The sequence below is a fragment of the Podarcis liolepis genome, assembly GCF_965112155.1.
Source record: "Podarcis liolepis genome assembly, chromosome: 5".
NCBI lineage: Eukaryota > Metazoa > Chordata > Lepidosauria > Squamata > Lacertidae > Podarcis > Podarcis liolepis.
Window position 1 is genome coordinate 46,215,951 of NC_139556.1, and position 21,498 is coordinate 46,237,448.

The 21,498-nt window shown below is 40.8% G+C and overlaps 1 protein-coding gene across 2 annotated transcripts in view; it reads right to left on the reverse strand.

The window, feature by feature from the left end:
- Positions 1-21,498, reverse strand: part of DOCK1 (dedicator of cytokinesis 1) — a 365,804-nt gene that overhangs the window by 250,116 nt on the left and 94,190 nt on the right. For both annotated transcript variants that reach the window (XM_083506102.1, XM_083506101.1), the window contains exons 21-25: positions 21,256-21,356; positions 18,826-18,951; positions 18,118-18,226; positions 7,568-7,638; positions 5,367-5,473 (exon numbers count right to left, since the gene is read on the reverse strand). In XM_083506102.1, the coding sequence (XP_083362228.1) occupies positions 5,367-5,473; positions 7,568-7,638; positions 18,118-18,226; positions 18,826-18,951; positions 21,256-21,356 (514 nt within the window). The remainder of the gene's footprint in view (positions 1-5,366; positions 5,474-7,567; positions 7,639-18,117; positions 18,227-18,825; positions 18,952-21,255; positions 21,357-21,498) is intronic.

The following is a 21,498-nucleotide window of genomic DNA, read 5'->3' on the forward strand; positions in this document are numbered from 1 at the left end:
TGGAAAAAAATTGGACACTTCTTTCAAAATCATCCGCAGATTGATGTAAAGGTTTTGCATGCCTGGAGTAACGTCTACAAAGCTATGTCGTGCTTAACTCCTTCAAACATTCTTCTGGCTGCTGCAACAGCTTCTTCAAACGCCCCCCCGGTTCCCGCTTTGCCTGCCTCAAACCTACCTCCTAAACCGCCGCCTCCTCCTGTCACTCCCCTGCATTCTTCAAATTCTGCAGCACCCCCTGCTCTTCCACCTCCTCCGCCCAAGGCATTTGGCACCGCTCCTACTACGCCTCTCCAAGAATCTCTCCGTGCCGCTGCCCCATTGTTGGGTTTTGACTGTACAACTCCTAATCTCTTCCCTGTGATTGCTCCTGCCGCGCCAGGGGGAGGCCCAGCCCGGCACGAACAGTTTGATTTGAGATTCATAAAGGAACTACATTCCTCTGTCAAGGACAATGGTTTACAATCTCCTTACACCCTGGGCTTGTTTGGCACTATTTTTCAACAAAATTTGATACCAGAGGATGTTAAGCTGTTGGCCCGCACTGTAATGCAGCCTCATCAAATGATTTTGTTTATACAAGCTTGGCACTGGGCCTGCCAACGTCGTGTTGATGGGATTCGGAATAATCTTAATAATGTTGCATTGGCTAATCATCAGGCTGCTTTGGCTGCTTTGGCTGCTGGTGCCGCCCCACCCCCAGCCCCCGTCATGTTAACCCAAGCTGATGTCCTCGATGGGTTAACGGGAGGAGGCAATTTTCTTACTGTTGCCCAACAGCTAACTCTCGATCCTCAATATTGGGAGGCCACCACGGCTGCTGCCCAAGAGGCTCTGGCCTCTGTCCCTGATGACAAGAATGAGCGAGATGGCCGATGGAGAAACGTCAGACAGGGTCCTGCAAAGCCCTATGGACAATTTGTTGATCGCTTGTACAATACCTTCAAGCGCCAAGTTCAGGACCTGGCAGCACAAGAAGCGATTGTTTGCCAGCTTCCGTTTGATCATGCACATGAGGACTGTATGCAAGCGCTGCGCCTTCTAATGGCAACATCAAATATAGCCATTGCTGATATGCTTAAAGCCTGCCAGTCAGTGGGCACTGCTAGCCACGGCCTGCTAGCCACGGCCTTGTCCTCCGCCGTGTCCCAAAATCCTGCAAAGGATACAACCTGTTGGATTGACAGTGGCTAAAGACAAAATCCAGCGGACCTTACCCATTGCGTACCTGGGACACAAGCTGACAGCATCTGCAGCCATTCCAGTCACGCCTAAACTACAGTTCCCTGATCATCTTAAACTGGTGGATTTACAACAAATTCTTGGACAGTTGAATTGGATAAAGAGTTATTTGGACCTGCCCACCTCCACTCTGTCTCCACTATTTTCTGCCCTTAAAGAACATAAGGATCCAGCAGACAAGATCACAATCACCTCTGCAATGGAAGAGGCTCTTCCACAGCTGTTCCAGTGTTTCCTGGCACGCTGAAAGGCCATCTTCATCCCTACTGCATTGGCCCCCCTTTTCCCTGGGAAGCCACTTCAACCACCAAACATCATTACAGTTTTGCTGCCTCCTAATAGCAACCATCCCATCTGTGTCATCACGCTTCATTGGGCTTGGACTTTTGACTCAGCAGTACAAGGAGCAATACATCAGACTTATTTACAGCAAATGGGCTCCTGTATCTGCAGAAATGGTTGTGTGACTTCTTCTGGATTGTGGTTTTTACATGCCAATAATCAAGCCACGAAATATCACACAGGTTGCTCGGAAGTAGCCATTGGACTAATTTACCATTCTCATCCTTATTGGCATCACTTGGATTTTACCCCCCCAGATCTCTTCCTTTTTTCTCCTCCCTCAGGAGTCCTGCCTTATGATGTGTTCCCCTGAGCATGTACAGAGGGCTGTCTTGGAACTATTGTGGACTCTTGGCAAGGGAGGGGGTGAAGGGATTTCAGTGTGTTCCAGTTGTTTCATTCTTGTGCTTTGGCATGGTTCCCGGACAGAAAGCAACTTGCAATATGGTTTTTTAACACGGCCCACGAAGACAATGGGCTCTGTTCTCGACCTTGTTGCAATCTTTTTAGTTACAGCAAGTGGAATATGCTTGAAGCGAAATATGCTTGGCTAGTGCCTTTTTAGTTGCTGAGAAAAATGATTTTAAAAAGTTTTGAGAAGTTTTGAGCTTTTTTTGATGGTGGTATTCTAGCATTCCAGTAAATGCTTCATTTAAGATTAGCAATAATATGAAGGACAATCGTATAAGTTTATCACCTGTGTTTTGTTGCTTGCAGTAATCCCCTTTGCCTTTTCTGGAACCTACACTCTAGGAATAGTGATACCCCTGATATACAAAATAGATAAGCTCCCAGAGGTTCGTTTGCGTAACAGAAGGGAAGTACAATCACCTATTTCTCAATATACAGGGACAGCCATTTCTAGGTCCCTTCTGCCTTCTTTAGGTGCAGCCATGAATTACCGTGATTTGCATAAATTGGCAAACTGGACAGAAAATTTGTTTAATTCCACCATTTTGGCTTTAAAAATGATTAACAAAGAAATATCAGAAATAAGAAATGTGGTTCTTCAACATCATTATGCTTTAGATGTGATCCTTGCTTCTAAAGGTGGAATTTGTGCCTTAATTCATTCTCATTGCTGCATGTATATAACTGATCAATCGACCAATATCTCTGCTACTATTGATTATATGGAACAAATGATAGCCCATAATCCTTTGAATCCACCTGAAGGTTTTGATCCATGGGAGTGGTTGTCTTCTTGGTTACCCAATGGAGTATGGTTAAGAAAAGTATTATTGATTGTAATTGCATGTGTTGCTGGATTCGTCGTGGTGTGTTGTTGCATTCAATGCATACCCTCTTTGATTTCCCAATGCACTGCATGGTGGTACCGACCACGGCCCACCACAGGGGTTACAAGAGGAATTTATGTTGCAAAGTGTAGACGCTTAGGCAATGAAGTGTACTAATGGTCCCTCTTTTTTCCTCTAACACTATAAACAAGAAAAGAGGACATGTGGGAAAATGATTGCTTGTACATGAGAGCATGAGCAAAGTTCTTATTGTTACAGGGTGATCTCATAGCTAGAAGCATCCTTGGAGCATGAATAGCGCGTGAACAGCTCGTGCTGTCCCATATGATTGGCTAACGTAGCATGGCCTGATCGCTCGCATGGTCTAGTACCAAGGTCTTTATCTGCTGGCTAGAACAAATTGCTTGATTTGTATTTTTTGTATCTTTCTATTTCACACATTTCACACAATAAAAGCTGTGCTGCATTAGCCCTAGGTGCTGCCATATTTCCCTAGGAGCAGCCATATTTCGGAACCTATCATGGTGTGAGACTGATTTTTCTTTGGATGCCGAGCTGTAACTCGACACACAACCAGACACATACAAGTTACAGGGTGTGGGAATAATCTATAATTCAATGTATGTAATCCATATTAAAGCCCCTGCCCATATAACCACAACGTTCATCTCTCTGAACACTCAATTACCAAAATGTGCTCATTATTACTATTATTACATTGGTAATTTTGGGGTGTCAATACAAATCCAGAATCTTTGCTGGCATGATCATAAGCTTTATAAAAAAAATGCATTCACTGTGGCAGGTCACAGCGAATACTGAACTTCAGCTATCTGCCTCCACATAGTTTATATGTGGTACTATAAACAAGAAATTATAGGGAGAAAGAATTGCACAAAAACAGAAAAAGAGAGAGGCTTTGTACTATTACATTGTCGTAACTTATGTCAGAGAGTGGCCGTTTATTCTTACCTATAGCTAGATATCCATATATGTTTTACACAAAAGGAAAACGTTGAAACTCAAAACCTAGTGCAGGATTTTATTAAACTGTAAAAATAGTTTTATGGGTCCTCAAAATCACTAACAGCCTGAAAGCATGCATGACTCAATGTACCTTAAATTCAATGAAATGTATTCAAGAACTCAGCTTGAGTCACCCAACGGAAAAGAACAATATTGTTGGACTGTGTAGTGCAATCATACTGCACAAGCAAAGTGTAGCATTAGGTACAGCACTGCACCCCCCCCAAGGAACACTGAAAAGAATCACCAGGCATTGCCTCTCATAGCAAATTCAAGTGGCTATGCATCTCAGAGTTTTGAAGCAGAGAGGGCTGGCCCAAATAAAGGTAGTGGTTTCTACACAGTCAAGGGAATATATGCTTGTAAATTAAAAAAGGGAATACCATGGCTGACGATACTGAAACCCACAGAGAAGATTAGCGGGCTTGTGCTTCCCCTGTTCTTTTTCTGGCAGAGGCCATTCCTTGGGGCAACAAAAACAGCTTCAGCACCAAAAACTAAGCTTAAATCCAGATTGAATTGAAAGTAGATAACCGTCCACAAGATCTTGGGAGTTGCAGAGCAACCACCTACTTTGAGCACCTTGCTCAGAAAGGGAATGTTTACAAGTAGCCAATAGTTATCACAATCTTCCAGGTCCAGAGAATTTTCAGAAGCAGTCTGACAAGTGCTGAAAACAGCTACAGCAGCAACATCAAATGTCTGGGAAGTGGACATTTTCCATCTTTTGTCCCATCCTGAACTTACATAAGTCACCACTGCCTCTTATGTGTTGCTTTTTTTCACCAGCAGCCTCCTACTGTCAGGCACAAAGGTATGAGTATATATATATTTAAAACAAGTAACTTCCGAAAGGGCTGTTGAGACTACACTTCTCGCAAATAGGGCGTAGCTAATCAATTCCTGCCTGCTCCATGTTGTAAGGCAAGAGGGACAAGGAGAAAGCATACAGAAGAAGGCCATATTTATCCAAGAATGTCATTCATCTAACAATACAAGACTAGGTTATGGACACATCTGCATACTGACCCGTTATCTTGGCTGGAGCAGCTATTATCCCTGAAGTCCTTAGCAAACATGCCACTTCATTCCTCCACAGTTTCTTTGTACTGTGCAATTAAATGTATAATTTAATTATGGGATGCCACAAACCCAAATATGGTTTTCATGTTGGATTTGAAGGCAAACCATACTTTGCCCAGTTACGCTATAAGACAACTGATCAAAGAAATAGGTAGGAAACGGAAAGAAGGATGTGAGCCTAAGGACAGCCAAGCTAGGCATCACTTTACATGTGGACCAACCAGATAGTTCTGTAACTTTTATTCTACAAATATATATACATTTGCACTTGCAATGAAGGTTGTGGATCCTTGGCTACAACCTCAACTGCTATCTGCAGCAAGGAATAGCTGGCCCTGATAAAGATTGGCAGATAGCAAATAATGAGACAATTTAATGATTCTTTTAAGATTTTGTGATTTATTTTTTCCTTACCATGCTGAGTGAAAAGGTCACTGTGAACTATTTCAATCAAACAATATAGCTTCTGAATTGTGAGACGGCCCATTGGAACATTCAGTATAAAATCTGTGAATAGCTTGCTGGGGCGGGAGGGGAGAGAAACAAAAAGAAAATTAACAGAACGAAGGAGTTAACCATTTCAGTAAAATGTTTTTCAAATGTGAATTTAAGAATTTGGGAGTTTTGAAAAGCTTTTTTTAAAAAAAACATTTTCCCGATATAAATATATTATTCCAAACTCCTCGTTAAGTTGCAAGACTCAGCTCAAACCACAAAACACATTTTGGTGCTCTTATATGGTTTCATGAGCTGGAAACTGGACACTTCACAAATCTCAGAATTTCTGCAATCATTTATTCTGGTAAGACAGTTCCTAAGATTGCTGCAGTATCAGTCTATTTTACTTGATTGAAAGGACAACTAAAAAGGTGTGATTAATCAAACCCTGCTTATTCACTTTGACTGCAATATCAAGACATACTTAGGTAAAAATTTGAAGATATGCCCAGCTTTAACCCTTCTAGCTTGCTTGGATTCTAAGGTTGTTACCATGGAATTTAAGGCAACAATACCAGCATTTCCTAAAAACAAACTGGAAGCAAGTATGTTAATATACAATAACAACCTCGAACTGTGGTCTATCATGACCCTAGACCCTCACTTGTGTAAACAAGAATTCCATGGCAAATAACTTTTCTGACCTGGAGACCTCGTCACTTACAAGGCATACAGTCTTCCTATCCAGTTATGTAGCAAAACAAACTAAGAACAACAGGCTGGTTATAGCTCTTCATTTCCCTTCTAATCTGACTGGAGTCTTATGCCCAGAAGGACTGAAACACCCTTCTCACCCAACACAACTGCCATACAGGAATTCCTGTTTTTAATCCCTTCTCCAACCCTGCCCCATAATCTCTTTGAAAGTCCAATGCAATTAAAGATTTCTGCAGGTCAACTGATTGATTCACATGAGGATCTTGGCTCCTGCCAGTATTTATGTCATAAAATGTATACAGCGCTTGATTGTAAATAAACAAATGACTTGAAGTAACATCATATGCTTGTCTACTCAGAAGTAAGACTCAGAGTTCACTGGGCCTTACTCCCAAGTAAGTGTGTAAGCTGCAACACACACTTGCATATGCATGCACACAGACACATTAAGGCCATAATCTTGCCTAGGAGTAAGGGCAAGTGAAGTTAGTGGAAATTACTTCTGAGTAAGCAAGCATAGGACATCACCATAAAATAAATATTAATCTCACCAAGGGAATTATTATTTTTTTAGTTTAAAAGGCAAGCTTTGATGATTTTATCCACCCCACCCCGGTCCACTGTTTTGGAATCATTTACACACTCCATTTGGGGCTCTTCTAGTTCTACCCATCTATGGTTATAATGCCCACACAAATCAAATATATAATATAATATAATATAATATAATATAATATAATATAATATAATATAATAATATAATATAATATAATATAATATAATATAATATAATATAATATAATATAATATAATATAATATAATATAATATAATATAATATAATATAATATAATATAATATAATATAATATAATATACAACACAACACAACACAACACAAGTTAAATTCATAGAAGTCATTTAGACTTGCATATTGAAACAGTAAGAATTGTTAAACTTAATAGCAATATTAGAATCTGCTCTGAGATGTCCTTGATAAAGATAAAGAAATAATTAAAATAAACATCAGTACATTTGTACTGAAAAATATATGTATAATAGTGCAAAACGAATGCACATTTACTCAGAAGTCCTGCTGAGCTTAACAGGGTTTAGTCCCAAGTAAGTGTGCATATGAATAAAGTCTAAAATGTGGTAGGTAACAAAAAAATTAAAGATTCGGTTGGCTCAACATTTTAAAAAATCTTTGACACTCATTGTATAATCTATAACCTATGAAGGTCAACAACATTTATCTGAAAAAATATGTATACTGAAAGTGAAATATGTTTGCTCCCTATGCCTTCAGGAACTGATTATAGTTAATCATTTTGGGTGCCAGATTTCTACTGCAGCAATAAAATACCAATCATATATAGTCTTTACACACATACAAAAACAAGTTAAAAATTATATATCAAGGACTAAAAGCTAAAAGCATAGCAAACATTTTGACTCTTACCTAAGTTCTTTGGGGTCAAAAACAAGTTTCACATCATTCACAATAGTTGGCAAATATTTAAGTGCAGCTCCCTAAAATGGAAAAGAATAAATGTACAATTTAATGGTAAATGTAGTGACTGTTAGCTAAGCAATAAATGATTTGATTTGAAATGTAATGCTAAACTGAAATCATGTGCAACTCAATTTAATGTTGAATAAAATAAAAAATAAAAGCCATTATTACCACTAACATAAAAAACTTTACCTCTATAGCATTTTAATACTGCAAACTGCTTCATGATATCTCAATAACTTTTACAATAACCCTTTTATCTCTTACAAGCAGTGAGGCTCACAAAGATGGGATACAATTATTTGGTTAATTGAGATAATGAGTGAAACAAAATTTGAACAGGGAACTTATTGGCTCTTACGTTCTCAAAGTTAGATCATTTCTCTTAATATATGAATCCACCAGATTTCCAGCCAAGCATTTAAAACAAAAGGCTAAAAAGTAATATGGAACTTGTTCCCAAAATGAAGAGTAACACTGTAATCAGCACACAGAGCCAGCAAATAGTGGCAACTGATCCATCCTCAAGTCCACTCTGTTTCTTTTGACTACAATTCAAATCAAGCGCCCTGCCAAACTTTTTCTATTATTATTATTAGGTGCCAAGGATTCAGCCTGGGACTTCTCTGAGCCATGGTCACTCTAGTACCCTTCTTTTCAGCAATGCTTTCACCCATCAGTCAATTTGCCAAGATCACTTTCTCCATTACCTTCTCTGTTGATCTCTGGACTAATATAAAGCAAGTAAAGTTTATGTGTAAGATTCCCAAACTGTCTCTTCTCTTTTACTCTCCTCTTCCACTATTCTCTTTCTTCCTCTTTCCATTTCTTTTAAGTCGATCTGCTAGTGTCCTATCTTCATTTGTGCACATTCTGCCATCCTGGTTCCTATACTTCGAAAATGTCTCCTCCCATATATTTACAAGGCTACTACTTCCTTCAGGATAGGCCTTCCTGAACCTATGCCTTGACTCTATTTCCACACCTCACCATCTCTTATCCTTAAATACTCTTGTAAATCCCCATCTTCTTCCTTCTGTATCCTTTAGCATCAGTAGACTCAGTCTAAACCATCAGGAAAAATATTATACAACTTATTACATAACACCTAACACACGTGTGACAGTAAATAAACATTATAAAAATAGATCTTTATGGTGTTTTGTACAGTGCTCTCATACTGCAACTATGGAACAAAGCAACCTTTTCTGCACCACTACCAGACAACTTCATATTTATCTCCTATGCAACACGTCTGTGGAAAGAAGGGACTTGATCTAATGTATGCATTGTGGATGGCAAGTCAGGTTCCCTCAGAGTCTCATATGCAGTTGAGACTCTCTATAACTTCACAGTACCCAATATTTGGCATTCATAATATTGACAGCTAAGGCAGGCTCTATTTTTGCTCTATTATTACTGCACAAGATGTGGCTCTCCTTTTATATTTACTTTTCAGCTTCCTTTGTGAACAAACTTTCCGAGATGCCTATTTCCTGCCTTCTTGCAGAGTTTTGTTTCTTGGAGGATGAGTTCTTGATCTTTTAGCAGTACAATCTTGTACCCTTCTATATTCTGCAGTGTGTGTTGGGTGCAATGTAACTTTACCAGTAAGAGACAGTCATCTTGGTCACCTTGATCTATATTTTGCTTGCATGTTGAGGTCCAATGTGGGTTACGCTAACTTGTGTTTTCTTTTGTCTGAGATGGAGCCTAGGTCTAAATATATTTAATATACCCATATTATACCTATATCTCCATGGCAGGAAACAGTGCCCCACCAGAGCCAAGGCAGCCATGTCTAGAGTAACTTAATCATTCTCTAAGTTTTTGTTATCCATTAACCATCAAATTTATAATTGTCTTTGTGACTAAAAATATATCTGTGGATGGTGATTAATATGAACTACTTTAGGGTAAAGTTCAGGGTACATTATTCAGTATAATTATTTTAATTAAATCCATTAGCATATCTTTATATAAGATAAGAGCTATCAATGATACAAAATAAGCTTTTCACTGAATAATGCATGAAGTAATTATTAATTTACATATTTCTCTGGATGATGCCTGTTAAACTGATTTTAGTTAGCAAAGAATGAAAAAAATTCACACAACCCATAAATATAGCTGATCTCCCTCCACTGATGGAGAAGCATTCTGGTTTTTTCGCAGCACAACTAAACACGCCTTGATCCACCATGTTTGTGTTTCCTCTAAATAACTCTTTTACATTATAAAGAATGTATGTCATCCGTTTGCAAATATGTCTGTTAGATGTACAGTAAGTAATTGCTCAACCTACTCTATGACTACCTAAGCCAATGAATGTTTATTTAAAATTCAACGATAAGTAAAAAGACTTACTACTCAACTACATTTTAGGTTAACATTCAGAATGAATATGTCCATTGCTCTTTGTTGCTTAATCTTCTAAGAGTCACTTCAGACATTAGTTTAAGTCCCAAAATCTTAAGAACTATTTTCTGTGTTAAGTCTTCTGCGAAGTGCTGTGATAATTTTCCAAAATATTGTTACATGCATTCCAAGGAATAAGATGTTTCAGGGTGTTCAGCACATCTCTTGGTTTCCTTGAAGTAAAGGTCACTGGAAACTTATGGAGCTTCTGTGATATAAGGTTTATTTTTATATATTCCATGTTAGCGTAAGAAGAAAGATTTGCAGCATTAACACTGCAATGGATTCTGCTGCTCCACTCAATATGATAAGAGAACCACCAAGGCCATAGCTTTGAGCAAGTCAGATCTCAAGTTCTAAGACTGCTAGACCTCTAGATCATGGGTAGGCAAACTAAGGCCCGGGGGCCGGATCTGGCCCAATCGCCTTCTAAATCTGCCCCACGGACGGTCCAGGAATCAACGTGTTTTTACATGAGTAGAATGTGTGCTTTTATTTAAAATGCATCTCTGGGTTATTTGTGGGGCATAGGAATTTATTCATTTCTTTTTTCAAAATATAGTCCGGCCCCCCACAAGGTCTGAGGGACAGTGGACTGGCCCCCTGCTGAAAAAGTTTGCTGACCCCTGTTCTAAATGATGCCACCTCCAACCAAGGCAAGGGAAAGGAAGACATGCCCCAGCCCTGCCACCATATTCAGCTGCCTGGCGTCTATGCCAATGCTTTGCATCACTGAAGGCCCATGCTATCTACTTAACAAAAGCAAATGAAGATAGAGATAGACAGACAGACAGACAGACAGATAGATAGGTAGGTAGATAGATAGATAGACCCTCCTCTTCTGCAGATTCAAGAATTACAACTATTAAATCAAAGTGCTGGAAGGTGCCAGAAGGCATCCAGCACAACCTCAATGCTATAACAACATGACATTTAGGTCACTAAATTTATGAAGTTTAAGAATTTAAGAACATCTGAAAGTGATCTAAATGCAAGTATAGCTTATTTTTTTATTATAAATGATAAAAGAGGGTGCTTAAGAGGCTGTGGCTGCATTTGGATGAATAATAAAGCAATTTATCATTACAACAGGGATGGGAAATCTTTGGCCCTCCATGTGTTATTGGACTTCCAAGCCCCATCAGGCACAGTCAGCAAAATGGCAAGCTGCAGTTAGTCAAAAGCAGAAGTGAAAGCTTCCAGACTCCTTGTGACTGAACCAGATGAGGGAGGAGCACAAAGCCCATTTAGGCTTATTTCTGTAGTGAAAAGCCACAGCTTATCATTACATCTGGATGAGGTATATGCATTCATTCAGGGTGGCTTGTCTGTCAATATTTTCACCAATATATTCATTCCTGATGACTGACCAGGCCAAGGGGAGTTCAACTCTAATGCTACCTCATAATGCAAATACCGTATTTTTCGCACTATAGGACGCACTTTTTCCCCTCCAAAAATGAAGGGGAAATGTGTGTGCGTCCTATGGTGCGAATGCAGGCTTTCGCTGAAGCCTGGAGAGCGAGAGGGGTCGGTGCGCACCGACCCCTCTCGCTCTCCAGGCTTCAGGAGAGCCCCACCGCCAGCCCCACAAACTCGGGGGACAGCGGCAGGGGCGCAGCGCGCCTTTGCCGCTGTCCCCCGACTTGGCTAGAAGGCTGGCGGGGGGAGAAGCCTGCTCCTCCCCGTCGCCAGCCCCGCAAACTCGGGGGACAGCGGGAGAGGCGCAGCGCACCTTTGCCGCTGTCCCCCGACTTGTCTAGAAGGCTGGCGGGGGGAGAAGCCTGCTCCTCCCCATCGCCAGCCCCGCAAACTCGGGGGACAGCGGCAGGGGCGCAGCGCGCCTTTGCCGCTGTCCCCCGACTTGGCTACAAGGCTGGCGGGGGGAGAAGCCTGCTCCTCCCCATCGCCAGCCCCGCAAACTCGGGGGACAGCGGCAGGGGCGCAGCGCGCCTTTGCCGCTGTCCCCCGACTTGGCTACAAGGCTGGCGGGGGGAGAAGCCTGCTCCTCCCCATCGCCAGCCCCGCAAACTCGGGGGACAGCGGCAGGGGCACAGCGCGCCTTTGACGCTGTCCCCCGACTTGGCTAGAAGGCTGGCGGGGGGAGAAGCCTGCTCCTCCACGTCGCCAGCCCCGCAAACTCGGGGGACAGCGGCAGGGGCGCAGCGCGCCTTTGCCGCTGTCCCCCGACTTGGCTAGAAGGCTGGCGGGGGGAGAAGCCTGCTCCTCCCCGTCGCCAGCCCCGCAAACTCGGGAGACAGCGGCAGGGGCGCAGTGCGCCCTTCCCGCTGTCCCCCGACTTGGTTAGAAGGCTGGCGGGGGGGAGCCTGGTTTTGCGGGAGGCGGGGGAATCCCCCCGCCTCCCAGGAAAGCCAGGAGAAGCCGTGCAGCCCTTTTAAAAGGCGCGCAGCTTCTGCCGGTTTTGCGGGAGGTGAGGGAATCCCCCCGCCTCCCAGGAAAGCCAGGAGAAGCCGTGCAGCCCTTTTAAAAGGCGCGCAGCTTCTGCCGGTTTTGCGGGAGGTGGGGGAATCCCCCCACCTCCCAGGAAAGCCAGGAGAAGTCGCGATCTCTTTAAAGGGTTTGCACGGCTTCTGCGGGCTTTTGGGAGAGGTGAGGGAATCCCCCCACCTCCCAGTAAAGCCAGGAAAGCCCTGTGCAGCCCCTCCGCCAAGGAGAGGCTGCACGGGGCTAAAGGGGAAGCCAAAACAGCGAGCGGGATCCATCCCGCTCGCTGCCTTGGCTTCCTCCATAGCTGCGCGCAACCCCTCTGCCAAGGAGAGGCTGCACGGGGCTATGGATTCTTTAGCCCCACGCAGCCTCTTCCGGGAGGGAGAGGCTGCACGGGGCTAGGGGAAGCCAAAACAGCGAGCGAGATCCATCCCGCTCGCTGCCTTGGCTTGATCCATAGCTGCACGCAACCCCTCCGGCAGGGAGAGGTTGTGTGCAGCCTGTACGCTGCTCTTTGGGGCTGCGGGGGGGGAAAAGATTTTTTTTCTTGAATTCCCCCCCTAAAAACTGGGTGCGCCCTATGGTCCGGTGCGCCCTATGGTGCGAAAAATACGGTAGGTTTTGTTTTTGGCATAAGTAACACCGGCTGAGAGTTTCACGTCAAACTGTGGTTGTTTCCAGGTTAGAATGAATGTATGCTCCATTGGTGGTATGAAAGTAAGGCTTTTTAAATGGGTAAAAAATTGCTGTGTCAAAGCTGAACTAGCTGCTTAGAGAACATCCCACGTATTTCCTTATTTATATATTCACTTTACTTATGTATATTGGGTATTATTAGGCTCTACAATAGATCATTTGGAGGGAGTGGGGGCTACACTATATCAAGGAATTATAAAAAGCCATTAGAAGCAAACATTTTCAATTAAGGAATGGTATAGGTTCCAGGACAACAGCAATTTCCCAAGAGGGAATCCAGACATTGAAAATCTGTACTTTAGCATCAGGGGGTGAAACATCAGCAAAATATTACCTGACTCCTCTGTAAACAATTTTAAAATCAGAAGAGTTTCTAATATTGTATTTGGGGGGGGGGGGATCATGGTTCAGAGGAAAAGGGAAAAAAACCCCACTGTACATTCCACAAGCCTTTGGGCATATTTAAAGTAGGCATTTGGGTTACAGCCACAGAATTCTGCATAGAAAGGTACAATATAAAACAAACTGATACGGATTTCATTTTAACTGATGGCCTGGGTTTAAGTCTTTTTTTATAATATATATAGCCTATTTCTTTATATATATCTGGTCATTAAAATAAAAGAATAGTACTGCTGGGTTGTGTTGTAGTTTCCTATTTAATCACTGTTTCAGTGCGTCTGAAATAAAGGGAAATCTGGCAAAATAAGCTCTGACCAGAGTACAGACAGTATTTCTCATCTTGTTAAAATTGTAATATAGTTAGAAAAGGGAAAGGAAAGAGAGTGACTCTAAACTGGTTTAATCAGAAAGCCAGCTAATATTATGAAAGGTCAATACTAATTCTTATGAAAGCTAAGCAGAAAATGCAACCTCTTACTTGGTTTGCACGCTGTAGCTGAAATGAAACCCCGCATGATTAGTGGCATCATTACTATCTTGGCTATTCCCAGATGCTGATATACATGAGCACAGGGATATTAATTTCAGATGACAATCATCAGATACCAATGCAACATCAGGAACAATTACCGACAATTAAGCAGTTTGTTAACTTCTTAAATTAACGTTTTTAATTAGAATTACTAACATATTTGTACAGCACAGAGCCAAAGTTTGTGCCCCTGTTCCCATGATAACAAAAACGACAGAGTTTAATCAACCTAAGGATGGCATGTATTGCCATCATCACCAGGCAAATAAATGAAAGTTTGGTCCTCCATCATTCCTAGGTATCATGCTTAGACCCTATGAAATTCCTGTTCTGCTTTATAGGAAACGTAACAGGGAGGGTCTGCCAATGCATGGAAATTTTTAGAATCCAAAAAATATTGTGATTTTAAAAAATGGATTGTGGAATTTGTGAGCTTGGACCTCTCACGCCAAAAGTCTGGTGAAATCGCACCAATGTCATGTTTGGCCAACCATCTTGATTCAAAATCATGCCTGGCATCCAAACATCAATGAAGAGCTTAAGCTCAACTTCAGGTACCCCCGTGCCAGGTTTGGCAACAACATCTTGCAAGGCAGAGGAAGCTATGTCAGAATTCAGGCAGAGTCACATCAAAGTGACGTTTTGGTCCACCATCTTGATTCAAAATGTGTCTGGCATCCACATGGTGATGAAGTCTGCCACACCCACCTCTGGAACCTTCATGCTGAGTTTGGTGATGAAAACTCAATAGGCAGCCAAAGCTATGCTATAAAATGGGAGAAGTCACTCCAAAGTAATTTTCTGATCTGCCATCTTGATTAAAAATGGTGGTCAGTGTCCAAACATCAACCAACACCGCCCCCCCCCCACCGTGGGAACTTTTGTACCAAATTTGGCAACAATATCTTTAGAATTATTCAAACACATGGAAAACGAACAAATGGGTGAACACATAAACCAATTTTCAAAATATATAGTAAATTAAAAGGTTTTGTTTGCCTTATTATATGCTACTCCCTAAAGAAATGAGGGATTTCAAGACTCAAGGGGGCAAAGTTTATAAATGTAGTATACATAAAAAGCAACAAATTAGAGAAGTTTCAAGGAGGAACTGGGGTAAGGATACATGTTCTGGGGAATTTGTAGCTAAGCACTCGTATCTCCTCTGTAGACATGTCAAAAATGCACTTTTTCTTTTTTAGCTGATGACAACTTTATTTCAGTTTTGTCTTGGCAGAGATAAATTTTTATCATCATCATTAAAATACTTCTACAGAAGTGTAGCCAGCCAGCCAGCCAGCCAACCAATCAATTTCCAGTCCTTGTTTTTCAACTCCAAGTAACTAACTGCTCTAACAATGGACTCCTAACCCTGAGTTAGCTCTCAGGGATGCATTAACCTTTACTGCTTAAATATAAACTAATTTTTTCCCCCTGTGGCTAGAGTGCATGGGATTATGAAGGTAGACTTCCATCAGGTGAATAGATGTCAGGAAGTCTCCCAGGCAGAGAGCTACTCTGGTAGATAACTGGGCTTCCATTCTGAAGCTGTGCTAAGTGATGAACTGGTTGAGGTATTTTAGGTCCAGTAAGGAACCTCCCAGTTTGGCAATTGTCAAGAATCTTTAATAATATCTAGAGAAGCATTCTGCAAGAATGGCCAACAAATGACATACAGCATCTCCTGATAATCCTCATTATTATTATTTTGCGGGGGAGGGGGTAATCTACCAAGACCACAGAAGGAAGGATGATTGGGCAGGGAAGCTAACTCTAGATGTAAACCCTCCCTGAGTGTGTCCAGTACGCAGCTGTCCGATGTTAAGAGTGGCACCTCTCTGAATACCAGATAAGGCAGCCTCTCACAAGCAATAGCCTGTTCCCGTCTGCTCATGATTATCCTGTGGATGACTGCTATTGACTGCTTGCTCATATGGAGACAAGCCAGATGTTGGAAAACCGTTGATGGGCTGAACATTGATTCTATGTATAACAGAGTATGGTCAACAGCATTGGCTGAGAAACTAACATGCCAGGTGAGAGCAGCAAAGGGCAAACACATATTCCTTTGATAACATATGGCAAATGTTTATTGAATACATAAATTGTTAAGACTGTGGCAGAAATCCTCCCAGTACTCATGGGAGAATGTGGCGTGATCTCTTAAGAGTAATCAAATGAAACTTTAACAAATGGCATGATAAAAGTCTGTAATTTTATTAGGACAAGTTACTTGTTGTTTACTGTTGTAACAATTGTTTTCTCAAAATTTATCTTCTGTACCATTAAAATAAAGAAAACCAGTGTTAAAAAAAAGAATGAAATGGTGCGAGGCTATCTAGTCATTTAAATAGTTCTCAAATCCTATTTTCCCTTCTGTTAAGTGAAGACAACATGCTCACCATGGAACATTTTCTGTATCTTTCAAGGCATCCTATATATTGCGGCAGAAGCTCAACCACCGTAAAGTTAATTATTCTTTAATGAAAATGACACAGTTCGCAAGCAGAGTTATTATAGGAAACAAATTTCTCATTTATTTAAATGACTAACTACTCTGTAACAGAATATGGAAAGGTATTTTCTAGGCTGATCTAAATTAATAGAACTATAATTTCACAAATCGCCAATTGCTCAAAGATCACCACAGTGTGGGGACCTAGATAAGTGAAGAGAGACTGCAATATAGAAGAAGGTGTGTGTGTGAGAGAGGGGGGGGGGGAGAGGCAGGAAGGGAGAGATGGTTATTTTTTATTGTGGAAAGATTTAATTATTTGTGCAACTTGTTTAGAGCGTCTTTTGTGGCTAAGGAGTAGGGTATGATTTAAAAAAAAATACAATGAAATTATGAACTATTAATAAGCAAATGTGAATAAGGGTTTGTGTTGGGATTTTTTTGCTAAGGTGCTAAAGCGGTGGGGGTGGGGGTGGCCACAACAGATGCATCTACCTCTGTGCAAAACACACTGCACAGCAAAACCAAACCTGTACCACTGCAATATCAGAAAGTCTATTGCTGTACTCCATATTCTGCTATTAATGTTCTACTGATGTATCTTTTTCTAGCTTCAAGAAAGGAACTTAAACAAGGCTTCAAAAGGACATTCCACAATACAAAATTCTACTTTAGCACACAGATTCTCAACATAATTTTGCAGAACAAGGAATTGAAGCCTCTCATAATATGCATACTTCTAAAGATTTTTCTATGGCTTTGGTAAAGACACACTGGCTACATTTACACATTACTAAAACACAGTTGAGCATGGTGTGCATGAACTAGAATAAACCTAGGCAGGAGCAAGAAACTGATTGGAAGCCAATTACATTCCCGAGGAGTTTTCCTACTGTCTCATCATCAGGATGAAACCTAAGCCTAACCCAATAGCTCAGCGACGCCCTCCTGAAATCAGCTGCCTAAACTATACATTATGTTAAATCGTTAGTCTGATTTTTTTTCTTTTATTAATTAAATCCATGGGAAGTCCTGCTTCTGATCAGGACAGTCCAGGGAGGGAGATTAATCCTTTCCGATCTCCAACTGCAGTCCTGACAACCCCCTATTTACATGGCTGTGAGGTTTGAGGGATGATGAGGTCCCACAGACATGACATGAAAATACATTCAATACCTTAACCCTCTGAAAAAGATATTAATGCTAATTATTATTTGTATACAGTGGTACCTCGGGTTAAGAACTTAATTCGTTCCAGAGGTCTGTTCTTAACCTGAAACTGTTCTTAACCTGAAGAACCACTTTAGCTAATGGGGCCTCCCGCTGCTGCCGCACCGCCGCCACACGATTTCTGTTCTCATCCTGAAGCAAAGTTCTTAACCCGAGGTACTATTTCTGGTTTAACAGAGTCTGTAACCTGAAGCGTCTGTAACCTGAAGTGTATGTAACCCGACGTACCACTGTATTAAAATCAAAATAATGAATCTCAAACGCACTTAGTACACAATATTAAAAACCTTGTTATTCTTCGTTTCCAAATCATACCTTTACTATAACAGTCTGCTCAGAGGCACTGCTCATCATTTCATTGATAGACTTAAACAGCTGAAGTAAAGATTCCCTAAAATCAGCTTCGCCTTTGTTTTCATAAAGTCTGAAAAACAATACCATCATCATCATCATCATCATCATCATCATCATCTAAAAGGCCAACATGGTGCCTCCAAATTTTGTTGGAGTACAACTCTAATATTGGGTTTAATGGAAGTTGAGGTCCAATAGCAACTAGAGAGCACCACATTTGCTACCGCTAATATTTAGAAACAGTACAAAGCACAATAAATGCAAACTTACCTTATCCTAAAATAACACTGACTAAGCATTTTCCTTATAGCTAAGAGATAATCTTAACTCTATGTCAGAGTCAATGTTACCTAAGCATCTGTATGATCAAATAGGATAGGGAGTTGAAGAATGATCTGTTACTGCATCATTAAAATTTGGAGACTTTGCCTACTTATTGAGACAAACTGCATATTATCTTACCAGAATCATCAAATGAATTAATTATCAGTCAGCAGGAGAGAAAAAATCTGAACACAGCGTAATAATGGTCAACATGCATTTAATCAGAAACACGGCAATATTTTCAGTATACCCAAAATAATAATATGCCTCACCTTATCTAATATTAATAAGAGAAGAATTAAATAATTTGAAAGCTATAATAATAAGAGAAGCTACTATACGTACTGGTTGAACAAAATTCTTGACCGTACAATAAATTTGAAGATGTATTCCAAAGATTTCATAGCTTTGAATAGTTGATCAGTGACAGCAGCATTATCCACATAGGTTCTTAAAACTTTTGTCAGTTTTCTATACGAGGAGATAAAAAGAAGTAGGTTCTGAAAAATGAAAATTATTTACTGGCATGCAACAGTCACAATCAAGTATACCATGGCAATGGTTCAAAGAACTCTTCTGCGCCATGACAGCAAAGAGTAAACTGGATGCATAATTTGTATGGTTCCGTCCACAGAGAAAAATGTGATCTGATGGTGGTTGGGGGACCCATGAAAAAATTATGCAATTTCATAAGGATCTCTCGCACTCCTGAGGCACCCAACTTTCCCCCTTCCTGTCTACTCCTAGTTTCTCCATCTTCTTCTTCTCACTTTGTCAGGCCTCTCACCTCCCCCCCCCCTTCCCTTTGAAAGATGGCTTTCCATTCAACTGCTGTGGTGCTACTCCCAAGCCTTGAAAAGCACCTAGAGCTGAAAGAGGAAATAGATCTTCCAACTTCCTCCATCTCTATTGACTTTAAGGGGGAGGAAGGTAACCACATTCACCACCTAATGAAGAAGGGAGCAATGAAGGAGGGAAGGCTCAAGAGCCTTTGTGAAAACCAGGTGAAGTCCCAAAGGTCACAACTGCGCACATGAGCACTGCACTGGTGACCCCCTTAGTGTGACCTGAGAATGCAGCCATGAAGATTGCTGGGCTTGACTTCTTTAGTGGGGGCCTGCATTTGAAACAGTCCCTTTTCACTGCATTTATTTTTTATTGTGGATTTTGTGGGGTTTTTTATCTTGTATTTTTACGTTGTGAACCCACCCTAAGATCTATGGGTTGAAGGGCAGTATAAAAATTTAATAAATAAATATTCATTTTGCAGCCCTTTGCCCAATAAATAAAGGTGTTGCAGGTATCCTAAGTCAATTAATTTACAATGGCATTACTGAAAACTAAGATTTGATTGGTAACACTATTCTGTTAGCAGATTCCACTGTATGTATCGTCCATAAGGATGCCATTAATACTGACAAAATCTTCCAAATGCAAACTAGCAATTATTCCTAATGGATTTATATGTTTAGTTATAAAATTTTAAAAAATAAATAGCTCTTTCCCAATAATAGCTGTGAGTAAAATCCAATGCTACACAAGGCAAATAAAATATCTCCCTTACTTCCTGCATCCTCCTGAACCCCTCCCCCATCTGCTCCAAAGCACCACTCCCACAACCCACAGATTTTGGGGGTGCATCCAGGACTGCAAGGAAAAAATAATAAGTCCTTTACACAAGTGGACATCTCTTGTGCAAATGGCATGCCACAACTGGATATCCCTCAGTGACAAAAATTAAGCAGGTATTGCAATCAGTCATATGTGTGCTTTTTATTTATCTATCTATCTATCTATCTATCTATCTATCTATCTACCTATCTATTTATCTACCTACCTACCTATCTATCTTTCAATGAACAGGCTTGTTTTATTTGTGGGCATTTCCCTCACAACTAATCATTCAATGCAGTAATATTAGATTAAAGCTACATAAACACACATAAGTCTCAACATTATTAGCACCATTCAGGACAAGCAATAACTGACGTAATTTAAGTGAAAAATGAACACTACAGAATGTTACACAAGTTGTGTGTGCATTAAACGAATAGCCCTTTCCTGTCACAAGAGCTTGTGACAGTTAACATTCTTAAAAATTAGTTATTTTAATTTATTGTATCTATTACTTTTAACTGTTCAATAACTCCAGACTATAAACTGCTGACCCCAAATATAGAATCAGAAATGCTACAGCTCAGGTTTTGGTGGACATTCAGGGAAAGAAAAGTGTGTGAGAAAAGTGTCGTGATACCAGGTTTTTAATATTGCCACAATTATAATCTCATTTTACTCCAACTAATTCCCATTTATAAATATGAACTGCATTTTAACGCCTCTGAAAGGGAGGAAATGGGTAACTCCAACCATTACCGAGATTGACCTGACATACATAACTCAATCTTTACACTCCGAAAGTAACCATAGGAGTAAGATGGCACATCTCCTCCAATAGCCCTGGGATATCATTTGGGCTGGGATACACCATACATTTTAAGCCCATCCCAAAAAAACGAATCCTGGAAACTGTAGTTTACCACCACAGAGCTATAATTCCTAGCACCCTTAACAAGCTACAGGTCCAATGATTCTTTAGAAGGAAGGGTAACATGCTTTAAATGTATGGTAAGTATCCAGCCTTGAACTTCAAGAGCTGATAAGCCTAAACACTCCACCAAGCTAACATAACCAGACATCACAATTGTAGCTTTTAAACATTCTGAAGCTTGCAACACATATTACTTGGTCAAAAAAGAAGAAGAATTAAAAGCTTACGTGTAGGCCAAAGTAGCGCTGAAATGTTTCTTAATGTAGGTTTCTAAAACAGGGTTAAAATGCTGGAACTTCCGGTCAGCAATTAGTCCAATGATAAATACCTGTTCAGTTTGAAAAGACACTCCATTATCATGAGAATATAGTATTCTGAATGTTTACATTTTTAATGGAAACAGATAGTTAGAAGGGACCTCCAAAGTGCCAGGTATACTTGTGAGGGGGATTTAATCTTCATACATTCGA